Here is a 23,159-nt window from a genome sequence, read left to right as displayed (position 1 = left end):
CTCCCTCCCTCCCTCCTTCCCTCTCTCTGTTGCATAACTCCAGCTCAGCCGGCCTACACAAGTCCTCCTCGGTATGTGAGGCATGCGAGACAGCCAAGACCCAGATGAGAATATCCCTCTTTCACTCCCCCTCTCTCCCTCCCTCCCTTGCTCTCTCCTTCCCCCCCCTCTCTCTCTCCCAGGCCATCTGTGACAATGGCCAGCGTTGTTGTGTGTGAATGCATGCAGATCTGGCCCTGATAAACTTCTGACATCAGGACTAATGGTCCGAACCACACAGTTGGCCCACGGGCCGGTCCGCTTGACTGGTGCTGTCCGCTACGCTCTCTGTCGGGAGGCCTGATGGAGGCGGATGTTTAAGTGCTTTGGGCTCCATATGGCTTTATAATGGTTTAATAGCGATTCCTAATGGTTAGAGAGTGGACAATAACCTGAAGGACTTTGTGTATTGTGAGCTAAACCTGCTGGATTTGTAACGCCTATGTGGGTCCTCCCCACCTCCCCCACCTCTCTCTCTGATGACTCACTTGTTGGTTTGATTTGGTTAGGGCTAGTTCTCTAATTGCCAGGATGAGAGCAGAGGCAGCGATTGGACCAGTAACTAAAGCCTGTTTCCAGTCAGTGTCAACGCCCCCCCCCCCCCTCCAACCCTCCATCGACCCCCCTCCCCCCCCTTCATCCCTCCATCACCCCCCTCCCCCCTGCTTCCTCTTGTGTAGCTCTGCTGTTAGGAGGTAGGGGAGAGAGAGAGAGAGAGAGAGGGAGAGAGAGAAAGAGAAAGAGAAAGAGAGAGAGAGAGAGAGGGAGAGGGAGAGGGAGGGGTGGGGCGCACATGAACTCTCTCATACTGTCAAATCTTGGCTCCCTCCACGGCCAGGTCCCCCAGACCCACCCTGATGCAGCTGTGCTGGACATTAGGGTATATGTTACACCCACACAGTGATCGCACACACACACAACCACAAGCACGCACACACACACACACACACACACACACGCACGCAGTGATCGCACACACACACAACCACACACACAGTGACCACACACGCACACATAAACACATAGTGATCACTCACACACACACACACACACACATGCAGTACCATTTTTCTGGATCAACTTGTTTGCCAGAGAAATACTGAGAGCAGTAACATAATACATTTTCATAATCCCACCAAACACACACACACACCAAATTGTTTGTCTCATCCATTATCCAGATCATTACACTTTGACTGCCCACTTTCAGTATCGAGACAACATCACTGGCCTTTACATGCACACACATACTGTAGCCTACACACACAATACTGTAGCCTACAGACACACATACTGTAGCCTACACACACACACACACACACACACACACACACACACACACGCACACACAGACACACACACTGTAGTCTACATACACACACACAGAGACACACATACTGTAGCCTACACACACACACATACTGTAGCCTACACACACACACACACACACACACACACACACACACGCACACACAGACACACATACTGTAGTCTACACACAGACACACATACTGTAGTCTACATACACACACACAGAGACACACATACTGTAGCCTACACACACACAGACACACATACTGTAGCCTACACACACACACACACACACACACACACATACTGTAGTCTACACACAGACACACATACTGTAGTCTACATACACACACACAGAGACACACATACTGTAGCCTACACACACACACACACATACTGTAGCCTACACACACACACACACACACACACACACACACATACTGTAGCCTACACACACACACACACACACACACACACACGCACACACACAGGAGGACATAGGAGGAAAACTGTGTTTGTTCATCTGGGCGTCTCTTCTTCAGAGGCTGGCTGCTATTCACATGTAATCATGTCTTGATCAGCTGACTGTTGTTGTCTCTGTGTCTATGTGTGCTAACCAGCTCAGTGGCCTTGTGCTTAGAGTGTCTGCCCTGAGACTGGGAGGTCGTGAGTTCCATCCCTGGCCGAGTCATACCAAAGACTATAATGATTCTGGAAGAGGTGGAGTGATTTACCCTCTCCTCCCTCTCCTCCCTCTCCTCCTCTCCTCTTCCTCTGAGTCTTACTGAAGACCCGTCTGGCAGCCACTTTGTCCAGCCCCCTCTTTAAACACACACACACACACACACACAGGCACACACAGGCACATACACACACACAGATGCACGCACACACACACAGGCACATACACACACACACAGATGCACGCACACACACACAGGCACGTACACAGACAGCTTAGGAAGACCAGACAGAGCAGTCAGAAATGAATTGAGTTACTATCGACGGTGAAGATGAAGAAGGTGAGTTTACGGTATTTAGGCTGGGGGCGGCTTCTCCACCGTTGTCCTTCACCGTTCTCCTACTCAGCTCTCAAAAACAAGAAAAACAGCAATAAAATGGGGGAAACACTTAAAATAAGCAAAATTATCTGCCAACAGAACAGGAAAATTTCACTTGCCAAGATTTTCTGAAAGCAAGTTCATATATCTTAAAACTAATAGTGATGAAAAATCGGTGCTAAATACATCGGATAAAAAAACTAAAAAACAAGCGTATTTAAGATATTGCATCTTACTTAGATTTACGTTTTGCAGTGCGAGAAGAATCCAAGATGGAGCAACAACCAGTCGTTTTTTTTCTTTTCATTGATTTTTCCCCCCACTACAGTCTATCACTGTTGTGTGATGGAGCTGCTCCAGAGAATAGGCCCAGTGTGTCAGCCGGTCCCTGCTGGTACCACACAGGCCCACCAGCCAGACAATAGCTCTGATTCTCCCTCCAGGCCCGGGTCTGCGTGAGCGTCTCAGAGGAATGACTGGCCTCTGGGACATGACAGGGGCGTCCAAAATGGCCGCCGCATCGCACAGGGAGGGGGACTGTGTAGAGGTCTGGGTGTGCAACGGCAGGAGGGTGTGGGTGGGGAGGGGGGTGACAAAGGTCTGTCTGTGTGCCTCTGCCCCTAGAATGTGAGTGTCATCGTTGGGTGGTGGTGGTGGTGGTGGTGGAGGGGGAGAGAACGAAGGAACGAGAGAGAGAGAGAGAGAGAGAGGGAAGGACAGAGTAATGTTGCTGTCTCTCCCGTCTCGTGTGGCTGAGCTGAGGGCTGTGAGGAGGCTGGTGGCTGGTGTGTTCAGTAGAGAGGAAAGACGCAGGTCATCACTGTGCTCTGACAGATATAGCACTGGGACTGGAGGACAGGCAGACAGGCAGACAGGCAGACAGGCAGGCAGGCAGACTGGCAGGCAGGCAGACAGTGATGCTAAGCGTCTGCTTTTGTCTCAATGGGACTGTAGCCTAAGCTTGTTTGTGGACTTTGGGCCATAGTGATGGCCATACCTGAATCCCTTCTCTCTGAGGACATTGGATCTCAGTCTAAGGAGGCTTGGGTCTTCACAAGGATGACCATGATGACCATGATGACCATGATGACCACGGGCAGAAGATGGCTTTCTTTCTAGACGGAGTACTGGCCGGTGTGTGTGTGTGTGTGTGTGTGTGTGTGTGTGTGTGTGTGTGTGTGTGTGTGTGTGTGTGTGTGTGCGTGCGTGTGCGTGTCAGTAGAGGTGGAAATCAGAGGATGTGTTCACTGTAATGCATGGATTAGATGGCATTTCTCATTCCATGCATTACAATGAGCCCGTCCTCCGATTTCTACCTCCGCCAGCCTCCACTGGAAGCCCAGCATTACCGAAAGAGAATACTGAATGATTATTGTGAGACTAACAGCAACACTTTCTCTTTGTCTCTCTCTCTCTCCCCTCTCCTCTCTCTCTCCCCCCCCTCTCCCTCTCTCTCTCTCTCTCTCTCCTTCTCTCTGTCCAGTTCAGCTCCTGAAGTCCACAGACGTGGGCCGTCACAGCCTGCTGTACCTGAAGGAGATCGGTCATGGCTGGTTTGGCAAGGTAAGACCAGGCCCCCCTACGTCCTACCTGCCGCCTCACACTTGGTCTTCCATTTGGTTGTTTTTCAGTTGTTTTTTGCTTGTTTTTGTTGTTGTTTTTATGTTATTATTATTATTATAAAAAAAATATTTCTGTCGTTTTTCAATTTTTGGGGGGGTTGTTTTAAGTTGTTTTAGGTTGTTTTAGGTTGTTTTTAGGTTGTTTTTAGGTAGTTTTTAGGTAGTTTTTCGGTCACTTTTCAGATGTGTTTTGGTTGTTTTTCCATAGTTGCTGGAGGCGACAGGCCGTCATCATGTTCTGTTAGCGTCAGCAGGCTTGTCTGCCTGCTGCTTTGACCTTTCACCTCAGGCGTGTTTAGAACTGATGACTTAAAATGGCCGCCAAGCCGCATTATCTGAAATGTTGGTCTGTAAAGACAGACTGGGCCTGCTGCCTTTGATGTCACTTCTCCTGAGCGGTAGAACTCTCTGGAAAGCCCCTGAGAGAAATCATTATAGTTAGTATATACCCTCGATATGCCATAACTGTAGTGGTCTTCTGCAAACCTCCTAGGATGTTGTGCTTCTAGTAGTTAACTGATGCTTGTCATTCTCGTTCTCTCTCTCTCCCTGTTTCTTTGTCTGTTCCTTCCCTCTCTCACTCTCATACACACACACACACACTTTCCCCACTCTTGTGTCTCTTGACTCGGTATGTCCATCTGTGTGTGTGTGTGTGTGTGTGTGTGTGTGTGTGTGTCTGTGGCTGCATGCGTGCCTCCGTGTGTGTGTGGGTGTCTCCCCTGGTGTCTCTGTGCGTCTGCATGTCTGTGTATGCCTCTTTGTCTCTGTGGATATCTCTGTTCCCTCCTTGCATCTGTCCTCCGTTTACCCCTGAATGTGTGTGTGTGTGTGTGTGTGTGTGTGGGAGTGTCCTTCATAACCATCTATACATATTTGCATATGTCTGTGTCTCTCAATCGCATCCTTTGTCTGTGTGTGTGTGTGTGTGTGTGTGTGTGTCCATGACCGTGTGTGTGTGTGTGTGTGTGTGTATGTGTGTGTCCATGACCGTGTGTGTGTGTGTGTGTGTGTGTGTGTGTGTGTGTGTGTGTGTGCGTGTCCATGACCGTGTGTGTGTGTGTGTGTGTGTGTGTGTGTGTTCCAGGTGGTGCTGGGGGAGGTGAACGCGGGCCTCAGTGCCAGGCAGGTGGTGGTGAAGGAGCTGAAGGCCAGCGCCAGCGTCCAGGACCAGATGCACTTCCTAGAGGAGGCCCAACCCTACCGGTACACACCACCTCTCTCTCTCTCTCTCTCTCTCTCTCTCTCTCTCTCTCTCTCTCTCTCTCTCTCTCTCTCTCTATCTATCTCCCTCTATCTATCTCCCTCTCTCTCTCTCCCTCTCCCTCTCCCTCTTCCCCTCTCTCTCCTTCTCCCTCTCTCTCTCTCTGTCTCTCTGTCTCTCTCTCTCTCCATTTTCCCCTCTCTCTCCCTCTTTCCCTCTCTCTCCTTCTCCCTCTCCCTCTCTCTCTCCCTCTCCCTCTCCCTCTCTGTCCTTCTCCCTCTCCCTCTTCCCCTCTCTCGCCTTCTCCCTCTCTCTCTCTCTGTCTCTCTCGCTCTCTCTCTCTCCCTCGTATCTTTTTTCTTTTACAAATTCTTCCCTAGAATTCACTTGTCAAAGGACCCTTATGACTCATCATGAATCTGATACACCCATTCAAAGCAGAGGAGGAGAATCCTCCTGAGTAGATAAGCTGTGCTAGCTTTGTGCTAACGCTAACTCTGTCTGTGTGCCCTCTTTTATCCTCTGCCCTGTGACCTGTGACCCCTGTGACCTGTCCCCAGCGCCCTCCAGCACCCTGCCCTTGTGCAGTGCTTGGCCCAGTGCACCGAGGTCACCCCCTACCTGCTGGTCATGGAGTTCTGCCCCCTGGTGAGGAAACGTGGTATTGCCTCTGAAGGGAATTAGCTTAGCACAGGGACTTAGCACAGGGAATTAGCTTGCCCACGGATGAGAGCCTCAACAACCACCATCAGAAACACATTCATCATAACCAAAGTCAGAAATGACAATGTGTGTGTGTGTGTGTGTGTGTGTGTGTGTGTGTGTGTGTGTGTGTGTGTGTGTGTGTGTGAGTACAGGATTGCATTAGCTAGAACACATTCCATAGACACCATGACAACGACATCACATCTACATAACAAAACAACACATACAAACAGAGGGTAGAAACTAAGACAATACGCTAAAATAATCTATGTTTTGTTTTGGCTGTCCTGTAAAATGTAGGAAAATGTTACCGTACTTAGGCTGTTTGCACATTGAGCCTTTGATAGGTGAGTACACTACAGTACACTACCACTGCAGTCTCTCCCTCTCCTGGTATCTGTGTCTAGAGCCTCTGCAGTCAGGCTCTGCCATCATCACAGGCTCTGTACCAGGGTCAATGTGTTTCCTTCAATGGATGACACTGCCCCCCAGTGGCCAGAGGTGGTCGTAACACAAACACACTGAGAATAGTGCCACAGTATAGGACATTCACACTCGTTGACGTAACATGTGCCGTAGCATTAGTGTGTGTGTGTGTGTGTGTGTGTATATGTATTTATTTATGAGTGTGAGGTTATTGGAGAGAACACTACAAAACTCTGTCTCCTTCATCCCTCTCTCCTTTCCTCCCTGCGGGGGCCATGACAGGGGGATGTGAAAGGTTACCTGCGCAGCTGCCGGGCTGCAGACACGCTGACCCCTGAACCCCTCGTCCTGCAGAGGATGGCCTGCGAGATCGCCTCGGGGCTGCTGCACCTCCACACACACAACTTCATCCACAGGTGAGTCCAGGCCCGGCCCTCGGTCTTTAGAGGCCCTAAACAAGATTTGGAAATATGCCCCCCCCCCCCCCCCCCCCATCCTGCCACGTTTCGTCGATGTGGGGGGCGGGGGGTTAGCGGAGTATTTGATTGACAGGTGTTTCGTCAATGGGGGGGGCGTACATATGGAGGGCCCTGTTACTCTCGGGGAGTTTTATGTGGTTTCGGGTGGTAGCTTGTGCTAAATCGACGGCGCAAGTGTGGCCCCCTCTAGTGGTTGTGGCACGAAACAGCCGCTTAGAGTGTTTATGTCAGCGGCCGGCCCTGGGTGAGTCTCTCTGTCTCTGCTGCTGCCATCTGGTGGCAGGGAGAGTGGCGCTGCGCCATACTGTGACAGGGAACTTGGCGGCGTTCATTATGTAAACATCTGAAGTAGCTTGTTTGTTTAGCTTATTGTTGTTAAAAACAAAAGCGAAAGACTAAAGTCTTATGATGTCCCTTTTTTTTGTCGGGTTTTGATGATGCAATCCAGCGACACGCTGTTTAAAAACCCTGGGGAGAAGCCTGGGCTTGATAAGTGGTGCCCTGAAATAGAGGAAATATGTTGTGCTGTTTCTAAACGGTCCCTAAATGGACCCAATCAGAAAAAAACAACAACATTGAATTAAAGCTGAATCTCTACTTTGACCTCGTAGTAATTGTTTGATTTAAAATCCAAACTGTTGGGACTGTAGATCTAAAAGAAGACAAAATGCTTTCTCTTTCTGATACTTGTGGAGGGCAACTGTTACTCTCAGACAATTTGGAATGGTGGCCATGTCCCTGTGGTGGAAGAGGATACCCATTACCCAGTGTCCTGCAGCTTTGTTTGATTGGTTGGATTGGAACTTCCTGTTTCCTGTTGGTCACTCCCTGTAACAATATCCTGATGCTGCCTGAGTGTCCCTCACAGACTCCAGCATCAGTGATTTTGTTGCCGGGGGCGACGCCATCTCTCCAGAACTACATATCCCATTTTCCTCCATTCTCTACGACGCTACAGTGCCTCCTTGTTTGAGATTTTATTATCAAATCTGAAACACTTGAGAAGTATTGAAAAACTGTTGTGAGGGAAAAAATGCAAATTTAGGACGATGTTGTTGTTAATTATGCATCGTATGGGATGTCAGTGATAGCATCCCTAAGATGAATACAGTATGAATAATTCACTGTATGAATAATTAAATGAAAAGCTGTTTCTGTGTCCCCTTGTTCTGTGCCCTCCAGTGACCTGGCCTTGAGAAACTGTCTGCTGACCACTGATGTCACTGTGAAGATAGGAGACTACGGACTCTCCCACAACAAGTACAAAGTAGGTACTACTACACACACACTCACACACACTTCACACACACACACACACACACACACACACACACACACACACACACACACACACCACACACACACACACACACACACACACACACACACACACACACACACACACACACACACACACACACACACACACACACACACACACACACACACACACACACAGATCATGTACATGAGGTATGATACAGAATGATAAAACATCTCACAGTATAGTTTAAATAATATATTTAAAACAATAAAACATTAATCTATATCAACGTTGACGTAGCGGATGTTGAAATGTTTACTGGCCTTACTGTATAACAATTGGTGTTCTCCTGCATGTGTTTTTAGCTTGTTGATACGACTGTTCTATGCTAAGCCCTGATCCCTCTCTCTGTGCAGGATGACTACTTTGTCACCTCAGACCAGATGTACGTGCCACTGCGTTGGATCGCCCCCGAGCTAATAGACGAAGTACATGGAAACCTGCTGGTGGTGGACCAGTCCAAACAGAGCAACATCTGGTAGGCTAAGTCTAAAGCTAACGCTAATGCTAAGATTAATTGTACAATTATTGTACAAAAGAAGAGATTTGGTGAGGCTGCATTCTCATTTTATGCACCCAAATTGTGGAATGCACTGCCAGTTTACATTAGGGATGCAACCTCAGCAAATATGTTCAAGTCAAGACTAAAAACCCATCTTTTTAATATTGCCATTAAATGACTAAATAATTAAATTAAGATTATAAAAAGCCATCCTTTTAATATTGCATTTAAGTTACAAAATAATTAAATTAAGATTATATAATGATTAAAGCACTTTGAGCTGCAACGTTTGCAGGAAAAGCGCTATACAAATAAAGTTATTATTATTATTATTATTATTATTATTATTATTATTATTAAGACTAAGGCTACGACTAATGCTAAGGCTAAGATTAAGGCTAAGACTAAGGCTAAGACTGATGCTAAAAATAAGACTAAGACTGAGGCTACTTAAGGCTAAAAGAGCCGCACGGTAACCCTCTGCCATACCCTGCCAAACACAGACAGCAGATCTCAGTGTTTGAAATTATATGAACTATAGGCCTACTTTTAAAGCATTTACATTTACATTTCTTTTGCATTTTGTAGACGCCTTTGTCCAAAGCGACTTACAACAAATACAATTGTCTAATTAAGTCAATCATCAGTCATAGAATATACAATCATCTATGCTAGAGCCAGAGGCCATTGGCAGTCATAATGGTAGAATAATGTTAGTCATAAAGCTCAGCTTAAAATCCATTATAAAGACATACTCACAACACAAATATACCCAGTGTATAGTGGCATTCGTTGAAACACAGAGGGGACGGAGAGATACTAAGGCAGGACTGCTCTGAAGCTAGGCTATGTAATGACTTCTTCTGGTTATAATCAGATTAAATCGTTCATTCTCACAGTAATAGCATTGCGTTCGCTAAGCTAAACTAATGATATGACAGATACAGTCGCATGGTCGTAGCATTTACAAGCTACATTGGTTTTGGCTGCAGTCTGTCTTGGACCAGGTCTGTCTTGAAATGTTTATTTTTGGGTGTATTTGAGATGGTGTGATGGTGTATTTGAGATGGTGTAATTGAGATGGTGTGTTTTAGTGGTGTATTATAGGGGTGTATTTTAGCGGTGTATTTGAGATAGTGTATTTGAGAAGGTGTATTTGTGTTTTGCAGGTCCTTGGGAGTGACTATCTGGGAGCTGTTTGAGTTGGGGAACCAGCCTTATAGACACTACTCAGACCGACAGGTCCTCACCTACGCTGTGAGGGAACAGCAGCTCAGACTGCCCAAGCCCCTGCTCCAAATACCCCTGGCAGAGCGCTGGTGAGTCACACACACACACACACACACGCACACACACGCACACACGCACACACACACACACACACACACACACACACACACACACACACACACACACACACACACACACACACACCATCTTCATCATAATGAGTAATCCAGGGCCCTTGTCTCATCAACATCCTCCATGCTAATGGCTGGTTGAGACAAACACATACCTGTATATGTTCGGGTGGCGCATGAAGAAGCCAATGATCATAAACTCATGAATTAAAACTCACCTCTCCAAGGGAGGAGGAGATAATTTTTCTGTTATGGATTCTTGCAATAAAAATGCAAATGCTGATGGGTTTCATTTCCTGAACCCTGCTGTTTTTCATTATCACCAACCTATTTCTGAGGTCTGGGGTTGTCCTGCGGTTGTTCACATGGTGACTGTGTGCGTGTGTGTGCGTGTCTTCACTGTGTCTCTCCACCAGGTTCGAGGTGATGCAGTTCTGCTGGCTGCAGGCGGACCAGAGGCCCAACGCGGAGGAGGTCCACCTGCTCCTGAGCTACCTGTCAGCCAAGAGTGCCAGCGAGGTGGAGGAGGACTTCGACAGGCGCTGGAACTCCCTGAGACCCGTGGCCGGGCCCAGCGGCGTCCACGGTGGGGGGGCCGGAGCCCTGGCCCTGGAACACCACCACCCCCCCCACTCCTCCTCATCCTCCTCCTTCCCCCTGCTGGAGCACTTCTCGGCGGGCGACGGCTACCACAGCGAGTCCGGGGACGACATCCTCACTGTCACCGAGACCAGCCACGGCCTCAACTTCGAGTACAAGTGGGAGCAGGCACGCTCCAAGCAGCCGCCGTATCACCACCCCACCACCAGCGGCACCCTGGGCCAGGTCAACCCCCACTGCCAGGATCTATATTACCCCCCAGGGGGCATGGTGGGGGGGTGCGCCATGGAGGGCCTCAGCCTGGGGGGCCTCTCGCCGTCCTACTACGAGCCCAAGCCGATGCACGGCCCCGGGGTGGTCCCCGTCCTGAGCGCCCACAGCCCGTCGCTGGGCAGCGAGTACTACATTCGCATCGAGGAGCCTGCAGCCGACTGCAACATGGACCTGGACTACACCATGTGCTCCTACAGCCCTGACTACCAGGGCAGCAATGGGAGCTTCCTGACGGGCAGCGCCGACTCCGGGGAGTGCCTGGCCTGCCCGTCCTCGACCCAGGCCAAGCCCCTGCACTCCTACTGGCCCGCGGATGTCCGCAAGGCGGGGGTGTACGACTCGGACGCCAGCCCGGCCATCTCCCTGACAATGGAGCCCCTGCTGGGACAGGTGTCGGACGGCAGTCCCCCGAGGCCCTGGGAGTCGGGCCACTACGTCTCCTACAAGGACCGCGACGGGGGTTACTACTACGAACACTCGCCCCCAAGTATGGGCGTCGGGTTGGGGGTGGGGATCGGCATGGGGGTGGGCGTGGACCACCGCTACCTGTTGGGGGAGGCCCCCGAGCCACACCAGGAGAGCTGGGGGTCCCGGAGTCTCCGTCAAGCCCTGGGTGAGCTGGATAACCCCCTGAAGTCCCCCTCTGTTGGCGGTGCCAGCCCCCCTCAGGACTACGAAGATCCCTACCTGGAGATTACTCAGGGATCCATCATTGGCAAGACCGTGACTGGCGGTTACTATGACATGATGGGTTCGCTGAGGAAGACCATGCCTGGCCACACCCACACCATAGGTCACAGCCACACCCGCTCGGTCAGCATCAACATGGAGACGGAGGGCGCGCTCTTCATCGGCCACCGGGACAGCGACTCAGACGAGGAGGAGGAGGAGGACATCTTCGCAGAGAGAACCAGTAGCAACACCAACACGTGGCCCTCTAATCACTCCACCAACAACAACAGCCTGGGTCTTAGCCTCCACAGGCCCGTAGGCTGTAGGCCCGATGCCTACGTAGACTTCCACTACACCATGCCCTCCACAGACATAGAGGACTCGTGGCCTGATGAGAGCGACATGACCTTCCACTCTGCTGCATCCAACAAACCCCTGGATTACCTGGAGGCTACAGCCAAGGACAGCAGCCTGGCCCTGGGCAAGCACCATACCCCAGTGCCCTCGGAGGACTGCAACACCTGCAGCTATCTGTGCCGCGAGGGGGAGAGGGTGGGGGAAAAGGAGGTGGAGGGGGAGGTGGAGCCGGCCTTCGATGATTGCTGCCACTCTCATTTCGTCGACCCCCTCACGGGGTTGGTGGTCAGGAACTACACCCATGACGATTGTGTTGTCGGAGATAAGACCGTAGAGATACCTAGCCACGACGGTAGTGTGGACCTATCACCCGCCCCTGGGGGGCCGACTGTGTCCAAAACAACCCTCACCAACACCAACGCAACCAGCGATCTGACCCAACTAATAAGCCCCACCCTCAAAGACCGCTGTGAAGAGTACGTAGACATCATGATTGAGGACTCCCCCTCTGTCGAAAAACAGCAGCAAGAGGACATCAAAGAGGTCGTTTCAGTTCTCCCAGAGCCCAAAATGGAGGAGATGACTCTGACCATGACCCTGCCCCCCGTGAGTCCTCCTCCCCTGCCCTCCGTGGCTGTTTCCATCCTGGCGGTCCCCACAATATCAGAGTCAGAGTCCCAGATGGTCACGGCAGACAGCGGCGTGGACCCTGGCCACCGCTGCTCCTCCACCAGCCTGGTCGATATCCTGGACTGCAGCGAAGACGACGGTGAAGACGATGGTGAAGACGACGATGACGATGATGACATCACGGACGTGACCTCTGGGATCTTCGCCGACGAGGCCAGCGACCTCAACACCAGCCCGGCCTTCAAGTCCCTGCAGAAGCAGGTCGGAACCCCCGATTCCATGGACTCCATAGAGCTGCCGGCGGCAGCGGTGGCGTTGTCGGCGGGGGAGTCCTGCAAGGCCTTCAGCCCCGCCTCGTCACACCCCTCCTGCTCCCCCAAGGCCCTGGACAGCGGCTACGACACAGAGAACAACGAGAGCCCCGAGTTTGTCCCCAAGGAGCCCCATGAACCCCGGGACCCCCCGGGGAAGGCCACCTTGGACACCAGCCTGGAGGAGGAAGAGGAGGAGGAGGGGGGACAGGAGGGTGACAAGGAGGAGAGAGAGGAGGGTGAGGAGGAGGTCCAAGCAGAGGTTGAAGCCACCCTGGATGAAGGGTTGAGTGTGTCAGCCTTCTGGTTGTCCGACAAGGGGGGAGAGGAGGGTGAAGAGAAGGAGGGGGGAGAAGAGGGTGAGGAGGAGGAGGAGAGAGAAGCTGAGGAGGTCCCACTGGAGGGTGAAGCGACCCTGGATGAAGGGGTGAGTGTGACCGAACAGGAGCTGGCTCCTCTCAGTGAGAAGAACCCGTACAGAGACTCAGCCTACTTCTCCGACTACGAGAATGACCGGCTGACCAGGGACGAGGGAGGAGAGGAGAACATGGGGGATGAGGGGAATGTAGAAGGAGAGGAGGAAGAAGAGGAGAGGTTGACACAGAAAAGGGAATCAAGTGTTGTTCAGATTGAAAGGGAGGAGGAGGAGGAGGAGGAGGAGGAGGAGGAAGAGGAGGAGGAGGAGGAGGAGGAGGAAGAGAAAAAAACTCTGCTGGAGGAAAACAACCTTGAGATGGAAAACATGTCTCCCAAAGGAGCAGAGCTCTTAGAGACTGAGGGTATGCATCTCTCCACGCCAGAGATTAAGGGAAGCCTGACGGAGGAGTATACCCAGGATGAAGGGCTGGGGCTGGGGCAGGCAGATGAGGCCTCTGGGGAGATGTGTCTCAGTGTGGCTGAGTGCTCTTCCTCCACCCCTATGGTAGAGGCAGGTTCCGAGGACTGGCCGACCCAGTCAGAGGCTTCCTCTCTGGGGGACTGGGCAGCTGAAGTGGTGGGGGCCATGGAAGAAGCCCTCGGAGCCCTCAGCGGAGAAAACAGCAGTGCTGGAATTGGCTCATGTAACAAGGACGAAGAAGAAGAGGAGGAGGAGGAGGAGGCAGAGAGAGGGGGAACGGGGGAGTCCACTGAAGCCTTCCAATCAGCAGGAGTCTACAACGAGCCGGGAAGGAACGCAAGCAGCGAAGCGTCCGGCGACCAACCAGAGACGCTGAGAAAGAAGGAGCACGAAGACGTGGACAAACCAGCCCCGCGCCCTCGCCGCCCCTCCTGCTCCTCCCCTCCCCCTCCCTCCTGCCGTCCCCCTCCCCTCCCCCCCATGGCGGGCCGCGTGTCCCCCGCAGACGGGGAGATGGCGGACAAGGAGGATGGGGACTCGAGTGAGGACTCGGACGAGGAGGTGCATGACTACGGCGTCCGGGAGGGGAGCTGCGGCGAAGAGAGCGAGGAGGAGATCCACGCCATCCCCATCATCGTGAGCGACTGCAGCGACGCCCACAACCTGCGGAGCCTCCTGAAGATGCCCACACTGATGACGGAGGCGCTCTGTGACGATCTGGACCGCAAGAAGAAGGTGGTGTCCTTCTTTGATGATGTCACCGTCTACCTGTTTGATCAGGTGAGTGGAAGAGTGGAAGCAGGCACAGATAGAGGGAAAAGGGTGTAGTGGTCGTTTGTTCGTATGTATTTGTTATGCATATGTCTTATAGCTTTTCTAGTTGTGTCTCATTCATAGACCTGACATTTTATAAATATTTGTGATAGTGTCTAGCAGTGGATGCTGGTGGAGGCAGAAATTGGAGGACAGGCTCATTGTAAATGCATGGAATGGATAAGGAATGGTATCAAACACCTGTGCATTACAATGAATTTGTACCTCCGCCAGCCTCCACTGGTCATTGTATTTAACAACCACACAGTAATTTTTCTCTCAGAATTGTAGGAAAGATATTTCCTTGTCCCAGAACTAAATATCTTGTACTGTAAGTTGTTGGCACTACATTGTTATAAGTCCTGATTTGACCTTTTCAGGAGAGTCCGACTAAAGAGCTGTCTGAGCACAGCTTCCCTCCAGGAGAGGAGACCAGTGGACAGAGGTCAGGGGTCAAACCATCGACCCCGCAGGAGAGGGTCACCGCCTCAGACGACTCATCAGATGGAAACGTCTCAGAAGAGAGTGAGCGCAACGTTCTACGAAACTGAATGAAATTGAATATGGAACTTCTGCAGTAACTATGGAAATCCATTTGATTTTCTTTCCCTTTCATCACTATGAAATTAATATCAGACTGAAATATTAGGAATTTGTACTTAGATTTGAGATACACTACAAAAAGTAAATCTACGTAAGATGAAATATCTTAAATCAAGGCAATATATGCTTTTTTTTTGTCTGTCTGCACTAGTTTTAAGATATATTTTACTATAAGAACATCTTGGCATATGACATTTTCCTGTTTTGTTGGCAGATTATTTTGCTTCTTTTAAGTAATATTCCCCCATTTTATTGCTTTTTTTTTCTTGTTTTTGAGAGCTGACTTTTTGCAGTGTATGCTCACTCTTTCTTTCTCTCCCCTCTTCCTCTCAGGTGCAGGGTACGAGTGGGAGGATGACTTCCCCCTGTTACCTCTTCCCACATCCAAGATGGTGTCCTCCACCTCCACCTCCATTACCTCCTCCTCCTCGGAGCGCCCCCCATCCACCCGTCCCAGCGTGCCGCCCAAGCTCCCGGTGCCCAAGCCGTACTCCCGCTTCACTGTCTCCCCCTCCAGCATCTCCCGCTTCTCCATAACGCACGTGTCCGACTCCGACATGGACTCTGCAGGAGGTCAGTCTGGGAACTGCCTTTCTTTCTTTCTATGAAAATATTATATATAATATGTATTTATGTAATATGTATTATAATTATATTATATTTAAGTGTGCTTGTAGTAGCAAGCTTACTCGCGTTGCTATTGTCCGGTGGAAGGTTACGGCATACGGTTTTACTCACAATTCCCCGTTTTGTGGAGAAAAAATCCCATAGAAAATGAATGGTGGAATGTTCAAAACCCCACATCTCGGCCTCTGAATGACCTATAGACACGCGGATTTCGCCGGGGGTACAGGGTGGAGATCCACACACGTTTGAGCCGCTTGTTTGAGAACTAGCGAGACAAAAAAACAGCTCAGCTTACAGTGAGTTGTCATAGCAACGGCACAGCATCTGTTCGAATTTTATTTTTGCGGACCTTTATTCTGAAAAAAAAAAAAACTATTCTGGCCCCTGGTCTAACATGTTTCTCTCTCTCTCTCTCTTTCAGGCAGCAGCGAAGACGGAGACAGAGAGTAGAGCAAGACCCCCTTGCGACCCCTGACCCCCGTCCCCCCACCCAGGGGGCCTCCACTACAATACAGACTGGACTGAACCTCTTCTTATCATGACTGACTTTAGTTTTGTGCTTTTTTGGACGTCAGGTTTGTGAAAAACTCTTTAAGACAGTGCCTCTTATCGTCATTGGACACTTTTGGAAACGCAGCTCCTCCCTATTGTACATCACACAAGAGATGTGGGAATATAATATATACAAAATAATATATGATAATATGTATATATATACACAGAATAATATATATGTTGCAAAGGACTTGAATGCAGGTGAAAACCTTTATGTTGTATTCAACATATTTTTGGAATGAAAAGATACAGTATCTAAAGAACATTGTTTGGAAAAGCAGCATTAGTACGCCCCCATATTCAACATCCAATGACCATGGAGAACACTGAGACGGCTGCACGGCTTGCAACTTCGGAAGGCCTACGCAGCGATCCTATTGGTCAGTTTGAAACCATACATATCCCACGCAGTACATACGAGGAGAGAGGGAGGAAACAGAAGAGGACACAACTCTCACACACTCTCACACACTCCCCAGGCTTTTCACCAAAGGACCAGTGTTGTAACGTGGCTGGACCGAGGACATCTTCTCTCAAAGTCAGCGCTTAACCACTCATCCCCCACTATCAAGTATACATGAAATATCACAAGTAATATACTCACTGAACACGTTATTAGGAACCTGTACACCTTCTCGTTCATGGAGGTGGTGGAATGGTGTGGGGTATGTCTTCTTGGCACACTTTGGGCCCGCTAATACCGATCAATCATCGCTTGAATGCCACAGCCTATTTGAGTATTGTTGCTGACCATGTGCATTCCTTCATGGCCACACTGTACCCATCTTCTAATGGCTACTTCCTGCATGATAATGCACCGTGTCACAAAGCAAAAGTCGTCTCATGAACATGACAATGAGTTCAGTGTTCTTCAGTGACCCTCCCAGTCACCGGATCTAAATCCAGTAGAACACCTTTGGGATGTGGCAGAACGGGAGATTCACAGTTTGAAAGTGCACCTGAAAAATTTGATGCAATAATGTCATCATGGACCAGAATCTCAAAGGAATGTTTCCAACATCTTGTTGGAATCAATGCCATGAAGAATTGAAGCTGTTTTGAGAGCAAAGGGAGGCCCTACCCAGGATTAGTATAGTGTTCCTAATAAAGTGTTCTGTGAGTGTACATGGAGTATCACAAGTAATATATGATATTTCAAATCTGTTTTTAGGTCAGTTCAAGACAATGTAACACTGGAATGAATGAATGAAGGCACATACACAGTTACCTGCCTTGTGATAACTTGGTGGCCATTTTGTGATAACTTGTCCTCGTGAGCGAGCGAGGAGGAGATGACGGCCATTTTGTGATTCTCTTAGTGCTTTTGTATAAGGACCACTACTGTACTGTGCTGTATATATGGGCCACATGATTTTCACCAAGTGGAGCGCTGCCCAGCGTCACCATCCCCCACCCTTTGTCACACCCACTCCGCTATAGTAATTCTGTCCATCCTAGAGCCAGTAGCAGAGGCCCCATATCCCAAATACCTAAACTGTCCCTCAAAATGGCGCATTGTTACTTCAAAGAGAGTAGGTAGTGTGGGTGTTTATGGCATTACCGTGTTTTGCTCAGCTTCTGTTTGGTCGTGTCACCACTTTCTAGTAGAGATGCTTGTCCTGTCTCTCTGTGTTATGACATCACACTGCATCCCCTGCTGTGCTGCGCTGTACCTGGGCAACTCTGAGGTGGCGGGCGCCCTTTGTGATATGATCAAAGTCTGAGAAATTGCTACAGTTGCTAATTATCGTTTATCATTCATGTTTCTTTCCTCACAGGGTCATTTGGGAGCGGTACACAGAAGAACAGCAAGCTTAGATAAAGTAGCATTTCATTTTATAGCAAATCCTTAGATGAAATCACTTGAAAACAATGATCAAATGCAGCTTTTTAAGAGCGAGGGAGGCTGGGTTTAGATAGGCTGGGTTTAGATAGGCTGGGTTTAGACAGTCCCTTTCAAGATGCCTCCACTTACTGAACGATCTTCATGATTACCATGACTACTGATTGATGATGACGTGGATTACGTTTTCACAGCAAAATTCAATGATCCAGCGTTACCGTGCGGTATCTTTTTATGTTCAATGGTTCGGTCAAGGGACGATGACGTTACATGGACGTGTCATTGTGGATGGGTTTCATGACATCGAATGAACGTTCTTCTGTATGTAAAATGTGTGTCCGACAGACAGGGGAAAGAAGAATGTTCCGGTTGGTCGTAGCGGAGAGAGAGTCTGGTCGAACCATGCAGTATTGTCACAACCATCACACTGTTAAGGCTTTATCCTCAAAGAACCAGGGTGCCAAGTTCAAAGTTCAAAGGTCCACTCTAGTCTCCACGCGCGGTGTGTTCTGTTCTCTAAGTGTCTGTTTGCCTGTTAGGGCGTCTGTTGATATTCTGTAATAGTTCAGCATAGATCCATCTAGACAGGTGTCTGTACTATTTTTCTATCTAAAAAAAAATAAAAACAAGACTTTTAAGAATATCAAATTACCTGTGGAGGCGAGAGGTAAAAAAAGAAAAAAAAAGAAAAAGGAGATATCTTTTGTGTTTATTGTTGCCAAAGAGATGTAATATTTAATTCATGGGGCAAACAGGAACATATTCGATTCTTTCTATATGATGTTAACCCTATAGTGGTGGTGTAGAGGGGAGAGGGAGAGCAGCTTTGGCCTTGTACCTGCTCGTGAGGACGAACAGGACTAGTTTAGGGATACTGTCAGTAATGTGTGCCCCCCACACTGACCTTGGTCACATCATTACTTTCTGTACCTTATATGGAATATAAATAAAGTCTGTTTTACACGTCAACGTGACACTGGTATGCGTCTGTTCATGTGTATTGGTGTGTTTTTTGATTTTTCATCCTTGCATCAAAATTAACGAGATCATATCTCACATATTCACAATTATTGTTCATTCAATACCACATCATTACATCACTGTACGTATACGTCTGTATACGTCTCTGCTTTCACCAACTTCAAGCACAACAACAACAACAACAATATAGTAATACAACAATAATGTATTTGTGCTGCTCGTCGCGATTGCTTTGGATGGCGATTACATTCAAGAAAGGTAATTACTTAACCCGTTTTGATTATTATTAACACTGAATGTCATTTGTAAATGTTTGCCATTGTTCGCTAGAGCTAGCTACCTAGCATCGATTACGCTGGTGTCAATCACATTGCAGTTAAACAAATCTAATATATTAATGATACACTGATTTCCATCTTGGCTGGTCACAATAATCCTTCCTCCAGCCCCTGATGGAAGTGGTTTGTGGTTCTAGACCAGCCAAGTGTTGGTGCCGCTCTGGAACCAGTTTTCCTAGCTGAGAGCCGGTTCTTTTGCTGATGAAACGCGAAGAACTGGTTCGAGATTAGGCACCGGCTCCGAACCGGCCCTCAGTCCTCTGCCTTGATGGAAAAGGAATAAAACTCACAGTACAATACAAACCCACACTGATTCCTGACATACTGGTAATTGCTTTATTTCATACAGTCCATTGTGTGTGTTTTTTCTACATTGTAGTTCAATTTACATACAAATGAAAACTTGATGAGAAGAAAATACATGTAGAAAATGGTAGAAAATACACCTGGAAAATCCATTTTCTGTTACAAATCCTTTTGACAATATTGAATAATTATGACATATTACTGTATTTACAACATCACCTAATCTTATTGTATTTCAGTCATATGAAATCAAAAGAACACAGAAAAACATAAATGACATTACATATTCTAAACAACAAAATATACTCTCTCCCTCTCTTCTGTCTCACCCACAACATCTAAGACCTAATCTTACTGTATGTACAGTAAAAAGGGGTTTCAGAGAGTTACAATGAGCTAAATGCCCTATATTATTATTATTATCATTGTTATTATCATTATTATCATTGTTATTATTATGATTATGATTATAATATTATAATAATTATATAATATAATTACAATGAGCTACAGTCGCTGTGTCTCTACAGTTCATTTATAACTCACATTTAGAGCTGAAACGTACTCAAATAAAACTTTGAATCAAACTATTCATTATAATGACCTAAACTAAATCTTACGAATTCCAAGTTTAACAAGAATATACAACACAACTACATGATCATCTAGACAACTTAATGGATATACTGTCAATCAAACAAACAAATACAATCAAACAATATGTAACATCATATGCTGTACATATGTGTAATTATTTGTAGTGAATATTGGTGCAGTTGTACAGCACTGCATACAGTGTTATTGTTTACAATACAATGATAAGATGTGCTTTATTTGAATGCTATAATATATACAGTATATATATATATATGTAATGCTATAAATTCATTAAAAACTGCAGATTCATCCAGCCTTGGCAATCTACTGTAATGCAAAGTCCGTTTGGCATTGACAGTAAAGATCTGCCCTGTAATGTGCTCGGATGTGTCTGATAAAGCAGACTGTTTGGTCGTAGCCTCCTAGACGCTAGTAGAGGATGGGATGAGACTGGTCGTCAGCTATGAGGGGCTTGGGCTGGGCCTCGTCTGTGGAGGCGCTGGCAGGGCCGCTGCAGGGAGGACGGAAGGAAGGCATGTGGCATCGTTAGACACAGAGAAGTCATACGGAAGATCAGAGAAACAGCACTGTCCACTCTTAGGAGAACTGGTTCGGAAAGGGTTCTTTCATTTGTCCCCCATAGTGGGAACCTTGTAAAGAAACCTTTTGGGTTCCACGTACAGAAGGTTCTAAATGGAACCCATAAGGGTTCTTCAAAGGGTTCCCCTATGGGGAATGAAGAACCCTTTTAGAACCATTGCTTTTCTAAAAGTGTATTAGGAGTTAAGAAGCTCTTGAATAGAGTTAAATAAAAAGTCATGCAAAGAAAAAGACAATTAAAAGATAAACATAAAGTATTGCACCCTCATATAATATGTTTGTTATGCTCAGACATGCAAACCAGTATCTGAGGAAATGCCCAACCAATGACCATCCCTGATTGGTTGGCAGATTACAGGATCACACCACATGACAACCAATAGGCTGAAGCCATAGGATGGAAGGGAGTGGCGAAGAATGAAACCCAAGCCAATGAGAGTGAAGCACAGTTAGGATAGTGACAGTGAAACAGAGGAAGTAGAGAGATTGGGAGTGAGATTGACAGGAAGCAAATGTATGATATTTGTGACAGCAGCTGATGAAAGCGGCAACCAATCAAAATGTTCAGACTTTTATTCTGAAAAATGTAAATACATTTCAACGTTGTTGAAGAACCTAGGTTGTCTGAAATATTTTTTTATCAAGACTTTTATTCAGAAATATTTTTTAATCCAGACTTTTATTCTGAAACTTTTTTGTCAATACTTTTATTCTGTATAACCTAGTTAGTGTAGAGTAGTGGGGATTACTCACCAAATCCATTGCACTGCAATATTCTGGCTTGACTAGCGAGTCATTGATTTAGGGTTAGGGTTAGGGGTTACCCATTTATTTAACATTTTCAGAATAAAAGTCTGAACATTTTGGTAGGTTGCTGACTTGTTCCCACTTTCGCCAGCTGCTGTCACAGTTATGGCTGGATGACAAGGGGTCATGTGACTTACGGGGGTCCTGTTGGTCTAAAAGCGAGCAAACTCTGGGCCCAAACTGAAAGGTAAACACATTGCTGGGGGGTGAACATTCACACTCATCTCAAAGAGTCAGCCATCTTGTTTAACATTGTAGTCTATAACATCTTTACAAACGTTAGAATATCATTATGGCCGCCCACAATTTCAGTTCAACCAAAACAAAGAACCGACGAAAAAAAAACTCAAAACAAAGAGAATGGATAGAGGCAGCCGGGCAGGCGGGCAGGCAGGCAGAGACAGACAGACAGACAGACAGACAGACAGACAGGCACACACACACACACACACACATGACAAGAACACATGTAGACAGTACAGGGAGCAGGAGGACTCAGGCGGGCATGCAGGACAAGAAGAGTACCTGTAGGTCTGGGAGCAGCGGGTCAGCTGGGTATGGTACTGTTTGGAGGGGTCAGGGGTTAGGGGTCAGCTGGGTTTGGTACTGTTTGGAGGGGTCAGCTGGGTTTGGTACTGTTTGGAGGGGTCAGCTGGGTTTGGTACTGTTTGGAGGGGTCAGGGGTCAGCTGGGTTTGGTACTGTTTGGAGGGGTCAGCTGGGTTTGGTACTGTTTGGAGGGGTCAGGGGTCAGGGGTCAGCTGGGTTTGGTACTGTTTGGAGGGGTCAGCTGGGTTTGGTACTGTTTGGAGGGGTCAGCTGGGTTTGGTACTGTATGGAGGGTCAGGGGTCAGCTGGGTATGGTACTGTATGGAGGGTCAGGGGTCAGCTGGGTATGGTACTGTATGGAGGGTCAGGGGTTAGGGGTCAGCTGGGAATGGTACTGTATGGAGGGTCAGGGGTCAACTGGGTATGGTACTGTATGGAGGGTCAGGGGTCAGCTGGGTATGGTACTGTATGGAGGGTCAGGGGTTAGGGGCTAGCTTGGTTAAGGTACTGTATGGAGGGTCAGGGGTCAGCTGGGTATGGTACTGTATGGAGGGGTGAGGGGTCAGCTGGGAATGGTACTGTATGGGTCAGGGGTTAAGGGTTAGCAGCGTGCAGTAGAACTGGACTTTACTCTACTTGACTCCACAGACACATGCAGCAAGACCAGTGGGAGTCATGACAACCACCCCGGGTCCAATAACGGCGAGATGGAAGGCGACGCCAAATGTATACAGTTCAGTTAGGACACTGACAGCGGTTTAACCATGTCTTATGAAAACGGTTGTACATTATAGCTCCCTGCCTGTAGTTTAACAACATAAAATAC

At 48.1% G+C, this 23,159-nt stretch overlaps 1 protein-coding gene across 1 annotated transcript in view; it reads left to right on the top strand.

Moving 5' to 3' along the window:
- aatkb (apoptosis-associated tyrosine kinase b) overlaps positions 1–16,208 on the top strand; it is a gene marked incomplete at both ends in the record, with an annotated part of 46,819 nt that extends 30,611 nt beyond the window's left edge. The window contains 13 exons of the mRNA XM_080542477.1: positions 3,895–3,974; positions 5,121–5,239; positions 5,798–5,885; positions 6,651–6,784; positions 8,030–8,114; positions 8,528–8,649; positions 9,843–9,992; positions 10,451–13,073; positions 13,323–13,494; positions 13,678–14,495; positions 14,909–15,053; positions 15,465–15,708; positions 16,184–16,208. Of these exons, the coding sequence (XP_080398603.1) occupies positions 3,895–3,974; positions 5,121–5,239; positions 5,798–5,885; positions 6,651–6,784; positions 8,030–8,114; positions 8,528–8,649; positions 9,843–9,992; positions 10,451–13,073; positions 13,323–13,494; positions 13,678–14,495; positions 14,909–15,053; positions 15,465–15,708; positions 16,184–16,208 (4,805 nt within the window). The remainder of the gene's footprint in view (positions 1–3,894; positions 3,975–5,120; positions 5,240–5,797; positions 5,886–6,650; positions 6,785–8,029; positions 8,115–8,527; positions 8,650–9,842; positions 9,993–10,450; positions 13,074–13,322; positions 13,495–13,677; positions 14,496–14,908; positions 15,054–15,464; positions 15,709–16,183) is intronic.
- Positions 16,209–23,159: the final 6,951 nt, after the last annotated feature.

The sequence above is a fragment of the Nansenia antarctica genome (assembly GCF_963989245.1).
Source record: "Nansenia antarctica genome assembly, chromosome: 11".
Classification (NCBI taxonomy): Eukaryota; Metazoa; Chordata; class Actinopteri; order Argentiniformes; family Microstomatidae; genus Nansenia; species Nansenia antarctica.
The sequence above is the reverse complement of the archived record's forward strand: the minus strand, read 5'-3'. Positions and strand labels throughout refer to the sequence as shown.